At 42.8% G+C, this 19684-nt stretch overlaps 1 protein-coding gene and 1 pseudogene across 2 annotated transcripts in view; both read left to right on the top strand.

Annotated features, from left to right (window-relative positions):
• The window catches only part of MAST2 (microtubule associated serine/threonine kinase 2), a 223145-nt gene that overhangs the window by 189237 nt on the left and 14224 nt on the right, over positions 1–19684 (top strand). For both annotated transcript variants that reach the window (XM_028123396.1, XM_028123394.1), the window contains exons 8-10: positions 1547–1701; positions 3527–3602; positions 14941–15150. In XM_028123396.1, the coding sequence (XP_027979197.1) occupies positions 1547–1701; positions 3527–3602; positions 14941–15150 (441 nt within the window). The remainder of the gene's footprint in view (positions 1–1546; positions 1702–3526; positions 3603–14940; positions 15151–19684) is intronic.
• Positions 6763–7606, top strand: LOC114224264 (ORM1-like protein 2 pseudogene; annotated as a pseudogene).

Here is a 19684-nt window from a genome sequence, read left to right as displayed (position 1 = left end):
CCGTAAAATGAGTCTTCCTCATTGAGCAAGTTTTAATTGAAGCCAGGATGACAAGGTTGGCAAACTCTTTCTTTAAAGAGCCAAATAGTAAGTACTGTAGGCTTTGCAGGCTGGGTCGGGCAGCACACTGGGTGGCCTGTTCCCCATGTCCTCCACCATTCTTCCAGTCTTCCCAGGGCAGCTTGTTGACATTTGTGACTCCCAAGCAGGTAGAAGGAGTATCATTTCCTCCCTTGACCTAGATATAACTCATAAATTAATCCAAAGATCTCATTGGTCTTTTAGCGGCAGTTAAGCTTCAGATCTTTCCCTGGTAAATACCGCTTTTCCTATAAACCTTTACTGGACAGGTGACTTTTTACCTAAGGCAAGAGTCATATTATATATATAATATATATGCGTTCAGTAAATTTTAATAGACTCAACCCATGGCTGCTGCTTATTTTATTGGGATACAAAAATTTTACTTCCTGTCAGTGGCAGTTTGGTGAAGATACTTTTTACAGCTTCTGTGCAACCCATTTTCCAAAATGTGACCAAGACAGAGCCCTGGGGAGACTTCCCCCAAGCTGTTTACAGCTTCATGTATTATAGCATTCCATGACAAAAGCCTGTACTGTTTGCCCCCCAAAAATTCTGATTTCTCACTTGATATTGAGACTTACTTGTGGCAAGAGAGTTTTCTTAGTGTGGTGCTGCAGCTTTGACTCTAAATGGACTTGGATATTTAAACCCCAGATCCCTCATCAGCTGATGAACAGAAACGGAGCCAATGATGTTAGACTTGCGTGCTCTCTTAGCCAGTCTTGTCAGGCTGTCACCGCGGTCGCTGCATCTGTGGGATGCCTGCAGGAGCATGGCTCACTCCCTCACATGGTCTGTCGTGGCAGTGGGTTCTTGTCTGGAATCTCAGTCATTGGGCCCTGTTTGGAATTCTTCGTCATTTTCAGGTCACGTCTAATCTTTGGGTTCCAGATCTAAAAGTAATTTTCTTCCCTCCCAGATTTTCTTGCCTACTTGTGTCCCTAGAGTATGGCCACAGTCTTCCTAGCCTCAGCCGCGCCAGTTGTCCTTTGGGTAACAGCCGAAAGGAAACGTTACTGAGTTCTCCCAGCACTGTGGAAGGGAAAACTTTCAGGGATTTCATATGTAGGCTGAGTATACCTGGGACAATTCCTAAGCCAGGAAGCATGATTTGTTAATTACTTGCCATTCCAACTAGCCAAAAGCTTCACTGAGGGCAAAGCATCCATGCAGAAGAATCTGCCTTTTGCCACCAAAACAGGTTCCCTAGGTAGTTACAGAGCACCCACACCTTGTGAATGCCTGGGTCCAACTGCCTGCCAGACTCATGAAGGTTCCTAGTATCTTGGCTTCCTCAGGACTGAAGGCTCAGAAGGAGTAGAGAGGGGAATTGTGCACAATGGAGGCGAAAAGGAGCAAGGCAAAGAAGGCCTGCTGTGGGTTAGCTTTGGGAAGTCCTCTCTGTGCCTGGACTGCCCTGAGACATGTCTGTAATGCTGCTTGTTAATGTTTTTCTCTCTAGTCATCATGTTCCTCACAGGAAAAGCTGCACCAGTTGCCCTTCCAGCCTACAGCCGATGAGCTGCACTTTTTGACGAAGCATTTCAGCACAGAGAGTGTACCAGATGAGGAGGGACGGCAATCTCCGGCCATGCGGCCCCGCTCTCGCAGCCTCAGGTGAGGGCTATTCTCTGCCTGCTACCCCAGGGCCTGTGGAGCTCAGCTTTTCTGCACAGTGTAGGAATAGGCAAACAGTTATAAAGGGCAAGAAAGTAAACAATTGGAACTTTGTACACCATATGGTCTCTGTGGCAACTACTTAACTCTGCTGTTATAGTGTGAAAGCATCCACAGACATCTCATAAACTTTATTTACGAAGACAGGCAGCAGGCCAGATTTGGTCTGTGGGCCGTAGCTTGCCAACCCAGGGCTTAGCTCAAATGAGTCAAGGCCAGTGACGCTCAGGCACACCTGATGACCCTGTCAAGTGGTCCCTCTCTTTTCCCTTTGAGGGTAGTTAGCAGTGGGAATATACTTTAAACTCCACTTAGCAAGGAGAGTAATAGTATTGTCCATTTTGATAGTTACCTGGCTGCAGAACCCACAGGCCCAGGGTTTAGGAATTAAGCCAGCTAAAAAAGGTGCTGCTGAAGACACATGCGGCTGACTTGGGGAAGAAGCCCATTTCAGAAGCAGAATGAAATGTCCATCTGAATCTCACTCATTTCCCTGAATCACCTGGGCTCATCAAACCAAACAAACCTTAGCAGCTGACTTATCTGTGAATTTCTTTGATTAATTAGCTCTTTTCTTTGGCATTAGCTGGTAAAATTATGCCAAAATTCCAGGTTAAGGAAGAGGGTGGAAATTAAAATGGGCCTGGCTTTAGTGACTGAGGTCAGCTTTCCAGAGCTCCTAGGAAATGATTAATTGTCTAATATGTTCGGGGTGGAAACCCAGAGGAGCAGGGCCTGCCACGAGGAATCTCCTCAGGGATTATATTCCCTGAGTATCAGGGAGTAAGCTGAGCCAGACCACAAAGATGGGTTCAAGTTCAGAGACTGATGAAGATGATCACGGGGACTGTTGTGCAAAGGATCAAAAACACAAATGAGTTTTTGTGGAGTGTGGATCTCAGTGCCTTTCTTTCTTTCACTCATAGGAATACCTGAATCGGTGCTCTCCGCAATGCACAGGGTAAAAGGTTCATTTTAGGCCATATGAGACTGAGAAGAATATAGTATATCAGGGAAATCCCTGCTATATTACTCTTAAAATACTTGGTAATGCGTCCTGGTACAGCAAGCAGACTGGCTCACTCCAGGGAGGAAAGGCAGAGAAGAACAATTCTGAACCTAGCTCAGCTTAGGTCATATGTCAGGGGCACCAAACTGGGCAGGACTCAAATATCCATTCATTTCTGTGGATCAGACTTTGAAATCTTTTAAGAAGATGTAACTGCAGATGGGCCAAAGAAGAAGATTTAGATGACCCAGGCTAATAACTCACTGCAGGCTGGATTGGCCTCATTGGCTACAGCTTGTTTGGAAAAGGATACAGGTATACACGGTCTTCCTTTGGTGTTTCTGGTGATGGTTTGATTTGATTTGATTTGATTCCTAGAACATGCTGAGATATACTCAAAACCCCACTGGCCAAAGCGAAGAAGACCCAGAGAGTCCTGTCCTGGGGGAGGTCATTCTAGCAAAGCCACCAGTAGACTCAGGAATGGTTTCCTCCTTTCTAGGCCTTTTCAGGCCCTGGCAGAGGTCTTTGTGAAAGTCAGCTTCTTACAGGAAGGTAGCCTGGTTCCAGATGGCACCATTTTGAGCTAAACAAGGTGTGCTGGGAGCTTCAGGAAAAAGGAAGACTCTAGAACTCAGCACTCATTAAGGTGGGAGTGCTGCAGACAGTGGGAGGGCAGGGACTCTGGGGATGGTCATCTTTCTTCTTGAGAGTTCCATGGCACTAAAATAACACAATTGTTTCTTTCTTATTTAGTCCTGGACGGTCCCCAGTTTCCTTCGACAGTGAAATAATAATGATGAATCATGTATACAAAGAAAGATTCCCTAAGGTAAGGATCCTGAGGATGGCTGCCCCTGTGGGAAGACTGGGGGTGAGGAGATGGAGTGCTCTCACCAGAGGTGATCAAGAAGAAGAGCAGAAAGGCACCCAGGAGGAGGGGGAGACAAGCGCCAGGCTGTCAGACTGCTGGAGAAGAGGCGGCAACAGAGGCCTAGAGTTTGGGGCTCATATTTGCAGGGCCTCTATTTCTCTACTCCCTGGAGAGGTATCTAGAGGGAGATGTTAGAAAGGTGTTCCCCCATATGTTACGGGGAAGGAGAGAACTGGGACCTCGTCTCTAACCATGCGCATCGGGGCCACAAGTCAGAGTCCCTGCAGAACGGGATTGGCTCTCAGAAAGCATGTTCATTCTATGCAGATTTCTTAAGCAGTGCCTCACCACCAAGCCCGGAGTGTGCACAGACCGGTGTGCTAGACTGGCAGGAGGCTGGCCGGAGGGAGCAGGAAGGTGGGAGACAGAGTTTTCAAGCAGGAAACTGCTGAGGAAGGAAGGCAAATTACTCTCCTGAGATAGCTGAGAAATAGTCTTCGTAGCTCTGCAGTTTGGCTAGAAACCGTCGTGTATGTAGAACCTAGGGTCTTATTTTCCATTTGCATTTCTTTTTGAACACGGCATGCCTATATGCTCTGACCTCACCTCATGACAGGCCCTGTTCCTGCAGAACATAGCCAGCTCTGTCAGAACCAGGGCACTGACACAGTTTTCCTGTCCATGACAACAAGGAGCATGGAGCCCTCAAGTCTCTTGTCCAGACTTCCCTGTGTCTACCTACTCCTCTGAGTCCAGGGGCTGCGGTGTGCAGTGCTTCCCTGCTCTTCTGATAGTGTCCTTTTTCTAGACTCTGATGTAGTCTCCTGGACACACGTGGGTGGCTCAGGGAAATGGTATGAAGCCCTGTGCTTTCCCTCTTGACATACACAGTGAAGCATAGCAGTAAGGAAGGACACACATTCTGGAACCAGACTAAATGGTTTCAAATCTGCTTCTACCATTTACTAGTTATGTGACCCTGGACAGATGATTTAACTTCTCTGAGCTTCATTTGCCTCATCTGTAATTTGGGATAATGAGAATATTTATCGCATAGAGAGTTTGTGAAAATTAATGAGCATTAAACTTTTCTAACTATGCCCCGGACATAGTAAGCACTCAGTTAAGTGTGAGCTATTTCTCTGCTCCCCGTGGTCTATGTTTTCTAGCCTTGGAACAGGCTTTAGAGAGGAAGAGTGAAGAAGAGGGCACAGTGGACAGCTGGGGAATCATGCTGTTATGCTTGATCCTGTATAAAGATGTTTAGGAGTGGGGGGTGGAGTTAAGATGGCCGAGGAGTGAGGGCCCTGTTTTTCTGGTCCCTTGAACACAGCTAGATAGTTTCAGATCATTCTGAATACCTGTGAAATCAATCGGAGATCTGAGAAAAGAGATACTGCAATTCTGCAAGTAGAAAAGTGACCACTTTTTAGAAGGTAGGAGGGGTGGAGATTTGAATCCGGGGTGATATGGCAGGATACAGTGGAGGGAAGGGAGCCTGCTTAAGGAGGCTACCACAAAGTATTATAAGCAGCAGAGTGCAAAATCGGAACTTTCAGAAGTCTGCCACAGTGGGGTACGTCCCTGGCTTAAAGGTGCTTAGGTGGCAAAGCAGGGTAGAATCCCAGGGTCCACAGCGTGGTCTCAGGATCCCCAGGGTCACAAGAAGAATGGGGGTGCCTGAGTGAGGCAGAGTTCCCAGGCACAAGAGTGGGGAAAATGGCTAAAAACAGTGAGTCTAGGTGCTGGCTTTCTGCTCTGTGTTGCCATAAACTGTGAGCCACTGTGCAGTCATGGGACCACTTTACTGGCAGGGGTCCAGCAAAAGGCAGAAGCGAGGCAAGACCCCCCTCCCTCCCCTGGGAGAAAGAGCATTGGTCCATGCTGTAGGTGTCCATAAAATTTGGAGTTTTGAGGGGTGCCTGGGTGGCTCGGTCAGTTAAGCATCTGCCTTGGGCTCAGGTCATGATTCCAGGGTCCTGGGATCGAGGCCTGCATTGGGTTCCCTGCCCAGTGGGGAGTCTGCTTCTCCCTCTCCCTCTGTGTGCTCACTCTCTCTCTCTCTCAAATAAGTAAATAAATCTTAAAAAAAAAAAATTTTGGAGTTTTGAAACTCACTTAGATAAAAACACCCAGGCACAGGCCAGGTGAACACAGAGTTCTAAGGGAAACCAGGGAGACAAGAGTGATTGACTGCTTTTCCATGAGGGCTCACCAAAGTGGGGCTTTCAGCTCCAGAGCTAGAGATCAGGGTGCCGCCATTTTCATCCCTCCTGTCAGTGCTTGAAAGCCTTCAGGGAGCAAAACAGCACCACATGTAGAATCCGGAGCTGCCTACACCAAGCTCTGCCTCCCTGTACACTGAAGGCGAATTTCCACTAGGGCAAGTGCACCTGAGAATTAGTGCAACAGGCCCCTTCCCCAGAAGAGCAGCTCGAACAACTGGCTTGCATCAAGTATACTGATTGTAGAGGGCTACAAAGCTTCAGCTCTTGGGGAAAACAGTATATAGTATTCATTGTTTTGATTTTTTTTTTTAATTCTTTAGTCTTTCAGTTTTTTTTTTTCAGTTATTTTCTTATTTTTTCAGTTCTTTTTTAAAAATTTAAAGATTTTTATTCAGTTATTTTTAAATTTTATTTTTATATATACATTATGTATATTTTGTGTTTCATTGTATTTTATTTTTGTATGTATATATAAGTTTTTCCTTCTTTCTTATTTTAGGATCTAGTTTCTTGTAACAAGCAGACCAAAACACACCCAGGATCTAGTTTTTTGTTTTGTTTTGTTTCTTTGTTTCTTGTTTTGTTTTTGTTCTTGTCTTTCTGTTGTTGTTTTTCCTCTTTCTTCTTTTCTGGACAAAATGACAAGACGGAGAAATTCAAAAGAAAGAATAGGGTAGTACTCATTGCCAGGGATTTAATCAATACAGATATAAGTAAGATGTCTGAACTAGAATTTAAAACAATGATTATAAAGATACTAGCTGGGCTTGAAAAAAGCATAGAAGACAGTATAGAATCCCTTACTGTAGAAATAAAAGAACTAAAATCTAGGCAGGCTGAAATTAAAAACGCTATTACCAACTGGAGACCACAGGGATGGAGCGAATGCCGCACTTCGAGTCGGACTGGCTTCTGAAGCCAGCAGGATGAATGTGGGGGTGGCACACAGCGAAGTAAACCCCAACACTCAAGTGATGAATAGCTGGGGCATCTGGCTGGCCTACATCATCTTGGTACGACTGCTGCATGTGGTTCTACTCAGCATCCCCTTCTTCAGCATTCTTGTTGTCTGGACCCTGACCAACGTCATCCATAACTTGGCTATGTATGTCTTCTTACATACGGTGAAAGGAACACCCTTTGAGACCCCTAACCAAGGAAAGCCTCGGCTACTGACACACTGGGAACAGATGGACTACGGGCTCCAATTTACCTCTTCCTGCAAATTCCTCAGCATCTCTCCTATCGTACTCTACCTCCTGGCCAGCTTCTACACCAAATATGCTGCTCACTTCCTCATCAACACAGCCTCATTGCTCAGCGTACTGCTGCCTAAGTTACCCCAATTCCATGGGGTTCGTCTCTTTGGCATCAACAAATACTGAGGGATGGCGCTGGGGATAACACTGGACCAAAGGGCTATAACATCCTTTCCTTCTCCATATTGTCTTTGGTATCTTGAAAGCCCGAGAACTATATAACCTTTCCCAAACTCCCAGGAAGATAACAGATTGGAAAATGGGGCTCCCTGGGCCCAGCCCTGCCAAGAGCAAATTTCTTTGAATCAGGAAAGGTGGAAAAGGTAAGGGCCAAATCACTCTCCCTCACAGCAGGAAGCCATGTTTGAGCAGTTTGTTTGGTGATTAAGTTTTTCCAGATCTTCCACCTGCACCACCTTCCAGCTCTGTTTTGCTGTGTATTTTCCTTATAATAAAGATAATTTTTTTTCCAAAAAAAAAAATGCTATTACCAAGATGCAGTCCCACATGGAGGCTATAAAAATGAGAATGAAGGAGGCAGAAGAGCAAGTCAGTGATATGGAAGATAAAATGATGGAAAATAAGGAAGCTGAAAAGAAGAGAGAAAGAAAACTACTGGATCACACAGGGAGACTTAGAGAATTCAGCAATTCCATGAAGCAAAATAATATCCAGATAATAGAGGTCCCAGAAGATGAGGAGCAGGAGAGAGGGGCAGAAGGTTTATTTGAACAAATTATAGCTGAGAACTTCCCTACTCTGGGGAAGGAAACAGGCATTCAAGTTCAGGAGGCACAGAGAACCCCCTCAAAATCAATAAAAATAGGTCAACACCTCAACATATAATAGTGAACTTGCAAATTTCAAAAATGAAGAGAAAATCCTGAAAGCAGCTCAGGACAAGAGGTCCTTAACCTACAGGGGTAGACATATAAGGCTGGCAGCAGACCTGTCCACAGAGACCTGGCAGGCCAGAAAGGACTGGCATGATATATTCAACATGCTAAGTTGAATATGCAGCCGAGAATACTTTATCCAGTAAGGCTGTCATTCAGGATAGGAGAGAGAAAAAGTTTCCAGAACAAATGAAAACTAAAGGAATTTGTGAACACTAAACCAGCCCTGCAAGAAATATTAAAGGGGATCCTTTGAGCAGAGAGAGAGCACAAAAGTAACAAAGACCAGAAAGGAATAGAGACAATCTACAGGAACATTGACTTTACAGGTAATACAGTGGCCTTAATTCATATCCTTCAATAATTACTCTGAGTGTAAATGGACTAAATGCTCCAATCAACAGACATAAGGTATCAGAATGGGTTAAAAAAAACAAGATCCATTGATATGCTGCTTACAGGAGACTCATTTTAGACCCAAAGATACCTCCACATTGAAAGTAAGGCAGTGGAAAACCATTTATCATGCCAGTGGACCTCAAAAGAAAGCTGGAGTAGCCATCATTATATCAGACAAACTAGATTTTAAACCAAAGACTTTAATAAGAGATGAAGAAGGACGTTGTATCATAATGAAGGGTCTATCCAACAAGAAGATCTAACAATTGTAAATCTTTATGCCCCTAACTTGGGAGCAGCCAAATATATAATCAATAACAAAATTAAAGAAACTCCTTGGTAATAATACAATAATAGGAGATTTTAACACCCCACTCACAGCAATGAACAGATCAGCTAGGCAGAAGATCAAGAAGGAAACAAGGGCTTTGAATGACACGCTGGACCAGATGGACTTAACAGATATATTCAGAGCATTTCATCCTAAAGCAGTGGAATATACATCCTTCTCCAGTGCACATGGAACATCCTCCAGAATAGATCACATACTGGGTCACAAATCAGGTCTCAACTGGCACAAAAAGATTGAGATTATCCCATGCATTTTTTTTTTTAAGATTTTAATTTTTTTATTTGACAGAGACAGAGAAAGTGAGAGCAGGAACACAAACAGTGGGAGTGGGAGAGGGAGAGCAGGCTTCCCGCCGAGCTGGGAGCCTGATGTGGGACTCGATCCCAGAACCCTGGGATCATGACCTGAGCTGAAGGCAGACGCTTAACTAAGACTGAGCCACTCAGGCACCCAACCATGCATATTTTTAAACCACAATGCTTTAAAACTTGAAGTCAACCACAAGAAAAAATTTGGAAGGACTACAAATACATGGAGGTTAAAGAGCATCCTGTTAAAGAATGAATGGGTCAACCAGGAAATTAAAGAAGAATTTAAAAAAATACATGGAAGCAAATGAAAATGAAAACACAACAGTTCAGAACCTTTGGGATGCAGCAAAGGCAGTCCTAAGAAGGCAGTATAGCAATACAGGTCTTCCTCAAGAAACAAGAAAAGTCTCAAATACACAACCTAAGCTTACACCTAAAGGAGCTGGAAAAAGAACAGTAAATAAAGCCTAAATCTAGCAGGAGAAGAGAAATAATAAAGATTAGAGTAGAAATCAATGATATAGAATTAAAGAAACTGTAGAACAGATTAAACTAGGAGCTGTTTCTTTGAAAGAATTAATAAGATCAATAAACCCCTAGACAGGCTTACCAAAAAAGAAAAGAGAAAGAACCCAAATAAATCAAATCATGAATGAAAGAGGACAGATCACAACCAACACCAAAGAAATACAAACAATTATAAGAATATATTATGAGCAATTATATGCCAGAGCAATCTGGAAGAGATGGATGCATTCCTAGAAACATACAAACTACCAAAACTGAAACAGGAAGAAACAGAAAACCTGAACAGACCCATAACCAGCAAAGAAACTGAATCAGTAATCAAACAAACAAACAAGAGTCCAGGGCCAGATAGCCTCCCAGTGGAATTTTACCAAACATTTAAAGAAGAATTAATACCTATTGTTCTGAAACTGTTCAAAAAAATAGAAATGAAAGGAAAACTTCCAAACTCCTGTGAGGCCAGCATTACCTTGATCCCAAAACCAGACAAAGACCCCACCAAAAAGGAGAATTACAGACCAATATCCCTGGTGAACATGGATGCATAAATTCTCACCAAGATACTAGCTAATAGGATCCAATAGTACATTAAAAGGATTATTTACCATGACCAAGTGGGATTTATTCCTGGGCTGCAAGAGTGGTTCAGCATTCGCAAATCAATGTGATACACTACATTAATAAAAGAAAGGACAAGAACCATATGATCCTCTCAATAGATAACAGAAAAAGCATTTGACAGGATACAGCATCCTTTCTTGATAAAAACTCTCCGCCATGTAGGGATAGAGGGAACATACCTCAGTATCATAAAAACGATACGCAGAAACCTACAGTAAATATCATCCTCAATGGGAAAGAAACAGAGCTTTTCCCGTAAGGAAGGTTAAGGACACAACAAGGATGTCCACTCTCCCCACTGTTGTTCAGCATAATACTGGAAGTCTTAGCCTCGGCAGTCAGACAACAGAAAGAAATAAAAGGCATCCAAATCAGTAAAGAAGTCCAACTTTTACTCTTCGTAGATAACATGATAATCTATTTAGAAAACCCAAAAGACTCCACCAGAAAATTGCTAGAACTGATACAGGAATTAGTGGCAGGTTATAAAGTCAATGTGCAGAAGTCAGTTGCATTTCTATACACTAACAATGATGCAGAAGAAAGAGAAATCAAGGAATTGATCCCATTTACAATTACACCAAAAACCATAAGATACCTAGGAATAAAGTTAACCAAAGAGGTAAAAAGATCTGTACTCTGAAAACTATAGAACACTTATGAAAGATATTGAGGAAGACACAAAGAAATGGAAAAATGTTCCATCTTCATGGATTGGAAGAACAAATATTGTTAAAATGTGCTACCCAAAGCAATCTACACATTCAGTGGAATCCCTATCAAAATACTGTCAGCATTTTTCACAGAGGTGGAACAAACAATCCTAAAATTTGTATGGAACCAGAAAAGACCCCGAATAGCCAAAGTAATGTTGAAAAAGAAAACCAAAGCTGGAGGCATCACAGTTCTGGACTTCAAGCTGTATTACAAAACTGCCATCATCAAGACAGTATGGTACTGGCACAAAAACAGACACATAGATCAGTGGAACAGAATAGAGAGCCCAGAAATGGACGACCCTCAGCTCTGTGGTCAACTAATCTTCGACAAAGCAGGAAAGAATAGCCAATGGAAAAAAGACAGTCTCTTCAACAAATGGTGTTAGGAAATTGGACAGCCACATGCAGAAGAATGAAACTAGACCACTTTCTTACACCATACACAAAAATAAACTCAAAATAGTTGAAAGACCTCTAAATCTGAGATAGGAATCCATCAAAATCCTAGAGGAGAACCCAGGCAGCAACCTTTGTGACCTTGGCCGCAGCAACTTCTTGCTAGACACATCTCCAAAGACAAGAGAAACAAAGGCAAAAATGAATTATTGGGACTTCATCAAGATAAAAAGCTTTTGCACAGCAAGAGAAATAGTCAACAAAATTAAAAGGCAACCTACATAATGGGAGAAGATATTTGCAAATGTCCTATCAGATAAAGGGCTAGTATCCAAAATCTATAAAGAACTTCGCAAACTCAACACCCAAAAAAACCAAAAAATCCAGTAAAGAAATAGGCGGAAGACATGAACAGACATTTCTCCAAAGACATCCAAATGGCCAACAGACATATGAAAAAATGCTCAACATCACTTGGCATCAGGGAAATACAAATCAAAACCACAATGAGATACTGCCTCACACCAGTCAGAATGGCTAAAATTAACAAGTCAGGAAACAACAAATGTTGGCGAGGATGTGGAGAAAGGGGAACCTTCCTACAGTGTTGGTAAGAATGCAAACCGGTGCAGCCACTCTGGAAAACAGTATGAAAGTTCCTCAAAAAGGTAAAAATGGAGCTACCGTACAACCTAGCAATTGCACTACTGGGTATTTATCCAAAGGATACAAACATAGTGATTTGAAGAGTCACGTGCACCCCAATATTTATAGCACAATAGCCAAACTATGGAAAGAGCCCAATGTCCATCAACTGATGAATGGATAAAGAAGATATGGTGTGTGTGTATATGTATAAAATGGAATATTACTAAGCCATCAAAAAGAATGAACTCTTGCCATTTGCAATGACATGGATGGCATTAGAGGGTATTATGTTAACTGAAATAAGCCAGTCAGAGAAAGACAAATACCATATGATTTCACTCATATGTGGAATTTAAGAAACAAAACAGATGAACATAGAGGAAGGGAAGGAAAAATAAGATGAAAATAGGGAGGGAGGCAAACCTTAAGAGATGCTGAACAGTAGGAAACAAACAGGGTTGATGCTGGAAGGGAGGTGGGGGGGGCTTGGGGTAATTGGGTGATGGGCATTAAGGAGGGCATGTGATGTAAGGAGCACTGGGTGTTATGTGCAACTGATGAATCACTAGATTCTACCCCTGAAACTAATAATATACTATATGTTAACTAAATTGAATTTAAATGAAGAATTTTTTTAAAAAGTTCAGGAGTGTGTAGTGTTTAAAATTCACCTCACATGTTTCCTACTCCTCCTTATATGTATTAGGTATTGTATTGTCATTCTAGCATTGCATTTGTTTTGTATGCTTGTCTCCATCAATGTAAAGATGCACTGTTAGAGAAAATATATTAAGATTCCTTTCCTTCCACTCTGTCTCCCCGCCCCCTGCTTCTCTCTCTCTCTCCACACAACACATACTTATGTGCACATATACTTAGATTCTCCACACAACATATACCTATGTGCACATATACTTAGATATGTGTTTATATATGCGGTTCTAGGTAGTTTCACATAAGCACTTTCACTACATGGCTAATTGGCCACTAGGCAATTTTGCTGTAAAAACTAAGGTTCCCCAAGATAAATGAAGGACATTCATTAAAAAAGGCATAATGAAAGAAAAAAACGAATAACAAAATTAAAAGACTATTGCAAAATACAGAATATTTTAATACTTTCAAAATGTATAGTGTAGATTCATGGTAAGACAGCACAAATGACTGATTTTATTTTGTTGATTGTACCTAAGCACTTATCTTCAAAGTCTTTTGGTCATAGCATTATACATTTTGGTTTTGCTTGTTGATTCATCTTCTTGCTTGTCATCACACTTTTTCTTTTTTCACCAAAATTTCCTCCTTCATTAAGAGAAGTATCAGTTTCTACATACGAGGGTATTTTTTTTTTTAAAGATTGATTGATTGATTGATTGAAGAAAGAGTGAGCATGAGTGGGAGGGGCAGAGGGAGAAAGAGAATCCTAAGCAAACTCCAAGCCAAGCACAGAGCCCGATGCGGGCCCAATATCACAACCTGAGCTGAAACCAAGAGTCAGACACTTAACTGACTGGGCCACCCAAGCGTCCCACGAGGATACATATTTATAACTGAGCTTTGTATTACATTGTAAAAGCCTTCCATATTGTTCTTTGTCCTTGGCATATTGTCACATGTCCGTGTATAGATGTTCCAAATTTCTAGGGGAAATGTAGGTTCAAAACTCTGAGCCACTGTATAGACTGTTACAAAGGCTAAGATTTATATGAAAATGGGAGTACTGCATCATTGGAGAAATGAAACCAAACTGTCAAATGAAACTATCAACCAGTTATTGTTTTCCTTTACGGCAAAATTGCCTTATGGCTAATTAGTTATGCAGTAAAAATGTGGCAGAAATTCTTATGGTGAAAATATCAGACACATACCCCTAAACAAACACTGGAAATCAGAAATTGCCACCTGGTGGCAAAGGAAAGAAGGCCAAGTCCTAGATAGGCAGCTAGAAACTTGTTAACTGGTATTATTTATCGTTTGGCGTGACTATGAAGTTAGGTCCCCAAGAGGCTTCTGAGCCAGGCACCTGTTCTGCTCTGCTGAGGATCCAGGTCCATGAGGAGGCAGGTTTGCACCTTCAGTAAATACTCTCTGAGCTTCTGCTTAGTCCATTTGGGTCCAAAGGTCAAGTAAGAGGATCCTGAGATAAATCAAATTCTCTCTGACTTGAAATTCCCAGTGCAGGGAAGTCTTTAAAAAGCAGCAGTGTCCATACATTAATTTTCTGCAGTTGTGAGGGCCAGTGGCAGCACAGAGGAAAGGAAACCCCAGGTGGCCTGGAGGAAATCAACGACTTCCCAGAGGAGAGACAGATGATGTGGGAACTGAAATTGGAAGAAATGCTAGGAGTTTGCCAGGCAGGCCTGGCAGGTGAAGAAGCTACACACAGGGAACAGCATCAACAGGCCTGAGGCCACATGCTGGGGGGTGGGGGGGTGCAGCAACCACTTCCAGGTTCTCAGAGCAGAAGAGCACAGCCTCTAAGTAGTTGCGGGGGGGATAGACAAGGCCAGGTGAGAGAGGGCCTTGACTATAATGTTTTTGTTTTAAATATTTATATATTTATTTTAGAGAGAGAGAGAGAGAGAGAGACAGTACGCGAGCCCGGGGAGGGGCAGAGGGAGAGGGAGGAGAAGCAGACTCCCCACTGAGCACAGAGCCCCTAGTGGGGTTCGATCCCACAACCCTGAGATCACACAACCTGAGCAGAAACCAGGAGTTGGACACTTAACCCACTGAACCACCCAGGCGCCCCTTGACCATGTTTTGATTTGACTTAAGGGTGCTCTTTTCATATGTGTAGTTGTTGGGTTTCCCAAGTGCAGCATCAGGAAACCAGAATCACAGAGCGTATCCTCAGGCTATTAACAGTCCTTCAGGCTGAGCTCCCGACTGAGCTGCAACTAGAAGGGAAGTGTCACTTTTCCTACTTTTATTTGCAGGCCACTGCACAAATGGAAGAGCGTCTTGCAGAATTCATTTCCTCTAACACTCCAGACAGTGGGCTGCCCTTGGCAGATGGAACCTTGAGCTTTATTCATCATCAGGTGATTGAGATAGCCCGAGACTGCCTGGATAAATCCCAGAATCGTCTCATTACATCACACTACTTCTATGAACTTCAAGAGAATTTAGAGAAACTTCTACAAGATGTGAGTATCCTTGTGCTAGAAGTCTGGTACATCCTCCATGAGGTAGTGGATTATTTATTCCAAGCTAAGATAAAGGCATTAGTGGTGTTTCCAGTCTTCTCGACCAGCTTGTCACCTCCTTGCTCATATGCAGGACGCACCCCCAAGGGTGGTGCTGATGGACTTGGTTCCTCCTCAGTCCCCTGCGTTACTAAGAGAAGTCTGTTTGGTATCAAAAGAACTCAGTTCTGTGGCTTTTTTTCTGATCCCACTTACTCTGCCTGAGGTTCCAGCATTGGTAGTATTCATAAATATTTGACTGCATTTGTAACCCAAAGCCTAAAAGTGGCCCCAGTGGTGAGTTTTCTTCTAATGGAAATATTGGGGTAAGCAGAGCCTTCAGAATGGTTCTGCGCAGCCTGGGGGAAACTGGCTAGGGCTTGCACTCTGGGTTTATCTGTTTCCTGACATTGTATTTACGTGGTGAGAAGTTTGCTAGTAGGGATTCAGGTGTTTAGAGACCTGATCCTCCCCAGTATGAAAAGACTTCTTGGGAGGCTAGACATAAAGTAACCCAGAGATGGTCAAGACCAGAGTATTCAGTAAGGTTGTTGTTGTTGTTGTTTTTTAAGATTTTATTTATTTATTTATTTGAGAGCATGCTTGTATATGCGAGTGGTGGGGGAGGAGCAGAGGGAGGGGGAAAGAATCCCAAGCAGACTCTGTGCTGAGTGCGAGCCCGACGTAGGACTCAATCCCAGGACCCCAAGATCATGACTTGAGCCAAATCCAGGAGTTGGATGCTCAACCAACTGAGCCACCCAGGCACCCCATACAGTGAGTTCTCAACCACTGCTTCCTGCTCTAGGGTTTGCTTTCCTCTTATCCTCTACAATAAGGTGGTCAGTTGCCTTCCCCCCTCAAATCACAGTTGCCCCATATTATACCATTAGTACTAGTACAGTGGGGAGGACATGTGCCCCTTCATGTACTAGAGTATTTCCTAATCCAGACCCCTATTACCTCTGACACGACCTTGCTCTGGTGTTGTACCAGCTGAGCTGAGACCCCAGGACTATGATCAAACAGGACTTTAGTGTGTTAGTCTAGAAATTAGGAGCAGGGAGTTGTTTTGTTTTTAATTAGGAAACAGTTGAATCTAGAGAAAAGATGACTAAAGATGACCATGATTATTGCTGTCAAATACTGGAAGATTTCTCATACATAATAGGTAGCAGATTGTTCCCTGTCCTCTAAAAGGCCTGTTAACCCAGTGGATAAGAGTTACAGTGAGGAAAGTTTTGATTTAATAGATGAAAAAGTGCTTCCTTCTACAAAAATGTTTTTTTCTGATTTCAAGAGTAATGCTTAAATTCAAACATTGTAGAAATATGATTTTAAGCAAACTAAATTCTCATGCAAATCCCTGGCAGCTCTGATTCTGTTCAAGAATAACTTTCTAACAGTGGATAGGAATCCAGGATTGTGGCATCAGGTAAAGAATCTAAGTGGAGTGACTTCCCAGGTTGCTTGTATATCTAAGATTGATTTTCTGAAATGCTAAAAAGTCAGAGCCTTGCCCAAAACCTTCAGGCATTTTCCCAGACTCATGGCCCCTGGGAGTAGTTTGGTTGGTGCAGTAAGAGCACTGAATACGGAGCCAGTGCGTTTATCTCTCCCCTAATTTGCTAGGCCCTGGGGATGCAGAAAAAAGCTCATTGCAGGTTCCAGCTAAAGGAATTTGCTGTTGAGTGGGGTTACAGACCCATCAACAAGTGAAAAGAACACCTATCATTTATTGACGTGTACTGTAGGCCAGACACCACCCTGAGGCCCTCTACAGGAATTATCTCACTTTTATGTATTATAGTGATTTTGATCGATGAGCACTGAATAGTAGAGGTCTGTTCTGAGCACAGTTCTGCGTGGAGAGTTCGGGAAAAGTTGAGTCTTGACCAATAGGTAGGAGTTTACCAGACCTAGGAAAAAGTGTTTTATTGTTCTTTTTTCCTTTTTTTGTTTTCCGTGAAATTCATTGTTTCCACATTAAAAATTTTTTTGCGGGGAAGTGTTTTCTTTTTTCACCACATAGTGCCCAGGGTAGACCACCATCATAAGTCAGTAACATGTGAATTTTGAATAAATAAAAGCTACAAAGTCCAAGTTATATACAAATATCTTAGGCAATAATATTTACAAACCTGTGTACAACAAAACAAATGTAAACAGTAAATGTAGCATGAGAATAATCAAAGGATACATAGGAACAACCACTTATGGTCGGTCTGCCCACCAGGAGCAGGCACTACCCAGGCCCTGGAATCAGGCCACTCTGAGAGGTATAAAGGAACTAGGTGCATTCCAGGAATTGCAGATGAAGTAGGTGAAGGATGCCTGCAGGGAAGAGTTGGTAGATGAATTTGAAGCGTTAGAATGGGAGGGGCAAAGGCTAAAGTGTTGTGAGGAGCTTAGATCTTACCATGAATGCAATGGGGAAATTATTGAATGGTTTTAATTTGGAAAATAGCATGGTAAGATTTACATTGAAAATATAGTCACTATCATTTATCGAGCCCTCAGTGCATGCTAGACAATATATGATCTCATTTAATTTATCTAATGTAATCTTCACAACACTGTAAGTAAGGTACTACTATTCTCTAAGTCGACAGATAAGGAAACCAAAGCTTTAAAAGAGCTAGGTGAGCCCAACGTAACTCATTTCTTAGTAGCAGAGCTAGAACCCAAACCCAGGTTTGTCTTATTCCAGAGCCTAAGATCGTATTTTCAAACATTTCATCAACAAACATTGAAGTCAGCTATGTAAGAGGCACTATGCTAGTGCACGTAAGGGGAAAAAAAAGACATAGTCTCTCCGTTCACAAGGCTCTACAGTGTAGCTGTGGACAACTAGTTATCAAACAACATGTGGTACCATGTGGTATGAGCAAACGGAACAGAGCAAAGGGAGCAGTTAATTCCTGTTCTGGTGTGTTTGGTGGGGGATGGGGTACAGGCAGAGGACTTAGAAGAGGGTTCACAGAGTTGATATTTGGGCTAAGTCTTAAAAGAATAAATGAGTTTCACCAAGTGCCCAGCTTCTCTCTTCATTTCATAACCATTTTTTTTTTAATGGTCCTCATTTGTTATTTTTCTTTCCTAACAACCTTCACTGCTCAGTCTTGCGCCTTCTACTTTCCCTTCCCACCATTCCTCTAAAACTGTTTCAGGCAGAAGTCGCCAAGGAACAAACCAACCAATTGCCAAAGAGATCCTATGGCCTCTTTCCATCCTCATCTGTATTCACAGGTCCACAGAACTCTACACCATGAATACCTCTCCTGGACCTTTTTCCTCGGTGGGGGTCATAACACTCTTCTCTCCAGTCTTACAGTCTTGCTGCCGCTTCACAAGTTCCTTCCCTGCCCATCTCTTAAATGCTGGTGTTTCATGTTGCTTTAGGGGGCATCTGGCTGGCTTAGTTGGAAGAGCACACGACTCTTGATCCCAGGGTTGTAAGTTCGAGCCCCATGTTGGATGTAGAGATTACCAAAAAAAAAAAAAAAAAAAAAAAAAACCCACTTAAAAAAAAAAATGAAAGTATTAAATTCTGGTGTTCCGCAGGGCACCACCCTGTGCGTCGTTCTCCTCCTCCTTCCTTCACACTCTCCCTGACAGCTTCATCTCGTTCATTGTCGTCCGTACACCGAGCACACCCACCTGGCTGTGTCCCTCCCTGTTCTCTTTAGCTTAGATCAGTGTTGTAGCTGCTTCAAAAAAGACGCCTCCACTTTGACTTCCAAGATTGGTTAGTATCCTTTGGTTGCAAGTAATAGAGAGCCAGCTCAGAGTAGTTTAAGCAGGAAGGGGAAACTCATTACAAAGATGAAAAGGGTGGGTCTTCGACAATTGAAGACAGGAATGCAACCGGGCCCTAAGGGGCCAAAACCAGAAACTAGAAGCTGTGGGAAGCTCAGGAAGTGGTCATTCTCCTCTCATGCTTGTTTTTCTCTGTGCTGCTTTTCCTCTGTGTCTTTGGTGGATGCGGCCATCCCTTTTCACCCGACAGTTCTGCCACACTGGTATTAACAGTTGTCTTTCCGTCCATTTTTAAATTCATACGAGAGTCATCCACACTGGTCAGCTGCTCGAGGTGGGATGGAACGGGCAGCCACACAATACAGAGGTAGCTACTAGACGTCAGAGCATTTTCCATAAAAGAGAGAAAGGCTCCTGGGCTGGGTAAATACCCAAGAAAGTATCTAGTATAGGTACCTCAAACGCTGCACGTCCAAAACAGAACTTCTCCACCTGCCCTTACCTGAACTACTTATCTTCTTATAGTTCTTAATTCATTTGTGGGTTCACTGAAATGCCCCGAAAGTTGTACTTGCATTTCCCTTCTCTTCTTGCTTCTGCCAGCCCCCAGGTCTACTCCCTCATCTACCTCAGAAATAGCCCCAGGCTGGCTGTTTCTGTCCATCCTTCCTGCGGGGGTTTATGGCTTTTTCATGCACATCAGCACAGTAGCCCCTTAATGGATTTTCCCGCTTTT

The sequence above is a fragment of the Eumetopias jubatus genome, unplaced genomic scaffold (assembly GCF_037043125.1).
Source record: "Eumetopias jubatus isolate StellerSeaLion01/CBP00866 unplaced genomic scaffold, mEumJub1_p1.0 scaffold_4, whole genome shotgun sequence".
Classification (NCBI taxonomy): Eukaryota; Metazoa; Chordata; class Mammalia; order Carnivora; family Otariidae; genus Eumetopias; species Eumetopias jubatus.
Note: the sequence above shows the minus strand (reverse complement) of the source record. Positions and strands in the feature narration are given on the sequence as shown.